General features: G+C 30.4%; 1 protein-coding gene across 5 annotated transcripts in view; it reads left to right on the top strand.

The window, feature by feature from the left end:
• LOC106465344 (dystrophin-like) overlaps positions 1–2,301 on the top strand; it is a 144,232-nt gene that overhangs the window by 73,331 nt on the left and 68,600 nt on the right. For all 5 annotated transcript variants that reach the window (XR_001291200.2, XM_013925579.2, XM_013925571.2 and 2 more), the window contains one exon: positions 76–248. Coding sequence is in view for 4 of the 5 variants with exons in the window: in XM_013925579.2 (XP_013781033.1) it covers positions 76–248 (173 nt within the window). In the remaining variant the exon portion in view is untranslated. The remainder of the gene's footprint in view (positions 1–75; positions 249–2,301) is intronic.

Below are 2,301 nucleotides of genomic sequence, written 5' to 3'. Positions count from 1 at the left end.
TATATATATATATATATATATATATATATATAGGTGTAATTTTGTTAACACTGAACATCTTTGTTGTCTGGATAGGAGCTCCAAAGGGAAATCGAGAGCCAACGTGACCTACACTTGACCCTAAACGAACGAAGTGGTCAGCTTCTCCAGAGCTTCGAAAGCCAAGATGACGCTCTGCTTTTGAGAAGGAAATCGGAGGAGATGAATCAGAGATGGAACGCCTTGCGTCTCAAAACTGTCTCTCTCAGGTAATTTAAAGCTAGTTAAATGATGACTGTCGTTTACTTCTACAAGCACTGGCTCAAAGGTAAGTAACAACTACTCAGACAATATTATTAGAGATATCATTTTCTTGGCATTTCTGGATAATATTAAAATAATAAATATACAGCACACAACGTTAAACTCGATACACAATTAAGAATGTAAACTCTACACGTTTCGACGTTTACCACGTCCAACAGAAGTGAACTTGCAAGACATAATTGTCATATTTATTTCATTTTAGCTAGATCATGTGACCTGTGTGTAAGTTTACATTTTTTGCATAAATCTCAGAGGAGGTCCCACCACATTCTTACACAGATAATCGTTGGACCTTCGTCTCTTTAATAATTTATTATCTTTTCTTAATCTTTATTATTTCTAAAAATACGTGGATGATATTGGCTCTAATACCCTTTGTTTGAACCAATATTACTGGGTTTTTTTCCATAATACCTTATGTTGTGTTTTCAATCCTTTCATTTTTTACACCTCCCTTATGTTCTTCTAAACGATATTTTAAATTACGTTTTGCTGTCCAATATAAATACTTCCATATTCACTTTAAATTTTATAAATTCCAGCTTTTTCCATTAACTGTATATTATCTTTAGTGTTGCCTAAAATGTGTTTTATCTTATTCATTGGTTTAAATATAGAAAAAAAATATTGTTGTTTCTTTAACACTTTGAATAAATTAGAAGCTAAACCTAAAACATATGATTACACTAAACATTCCTTTTTAATTTTATCATAACTGGTTTTTAAATTAATGCCTTGATCCATGTTACCACATTGGTGAATTTCTTAACTGCTTTATCCACAATAGTTGGATTAAATCCTCTTTCAAGTGCTGTATATTTCATTAGTAACAACTAATTTTTAAGTCCTCTTGTTTGTTACATATTTTCAAAATGCCCACAGTGGCACAGTGGCATGTCTGCGGACTTACAACGCTAGAAATCGGGTTTCTATACCCGTGGTGGGCAGAGCACAGATAGCCCATTGTGTAGCTTTGTGCTTAACTTCAAAGAAAACAAAAATATTCAAAATCCTATGAACACAAGTGTAAAATGCAGACATTTTTTGTGTTTTACTTGGACAAGTTTCAGTATAAGATGCAATTAAGAGTTTAGAAAACACGTTGCTATAAAATAAAACCAGCAGTTGAAATTATTGATATAATAATTCTAACAAAGGTGTGGTAAATAATCCATTTTTTCAGGTTAACAGTGTTTTTATAAACTAAATGAAGGGATAACAATCAGGTCCTCACTTTCACAAAATATAAACCTGATATTTGGATAAGGTATGTAGGTGACACATTATTGGTGTGGAGATATGGTAATAAGGCAATGACAGAGTTTGGAAACTATTTGAATAGCATAGAACTTTATATACAATTTAACTATGAAATTGAGATAAATAATAGTTTGCTTTTTTTAGATGTATTGGTAAAAAGGAATGAACAAGGGTATGTAGAAACATCTGTTTATCAGAAGCCTTCTTTTCTGTTCTTTTGTCACCACACCATGAATCATGTCAAACTGAAACACAAAAAATGTCTGCATTTTACAGTTATGTTCATAGAATTTTGAAGATATGTACAAAACAAGAGGATTTAAAAAAAGAATTGTTACTAATGAAATATATAGCAGTTGAAAGAGGATTTAATCCAACTAATGTAAATAGAGCAGTTAACAAATTCACAAATGTTGTAATAATGGATCAAGGTATTACTTTAAAACCTAGTTATGATAAAATTTAAAATGAATGTTTAGCGTCGCCATATGTTTCAGGTTTAACTTCTAGTTTATTCAAACGGTTTAAAAAAACAGTAAATTTTTTACTCTATATTTAAACCGATGAATAAGATGAAACACATTTTAGGTAATACTAAAGATAATAAACAGTTATATTGGACAGACAAAACGTAATTTAAAATATCGTTTAGTACAACATAATATAAGGGATATGTAAAAAATGAAAGGACTGAAAATGCGGCCATAAAAGAACATGTAAAAAAAAAAAAAAAAA

Source organism: Limulus polyphemus, unplaced genomic scaffold (assembly GCF_000517525.1).
Source record: "Limulus polyphemus unplaced genomic scaffold, Limulus_polyphemus-2.1.2 Scaffold67, whole genome shotgun sequence".
Lineage (NCBI taxonomy): Eukaryota > Metazoa > Arthropoda > Merostomata > Xiphosura > Limulidae > Limulus > Limulus polyphemus.
This window is presented reverse-complemented; position numbering and strand designations above follow the sequence as displayed.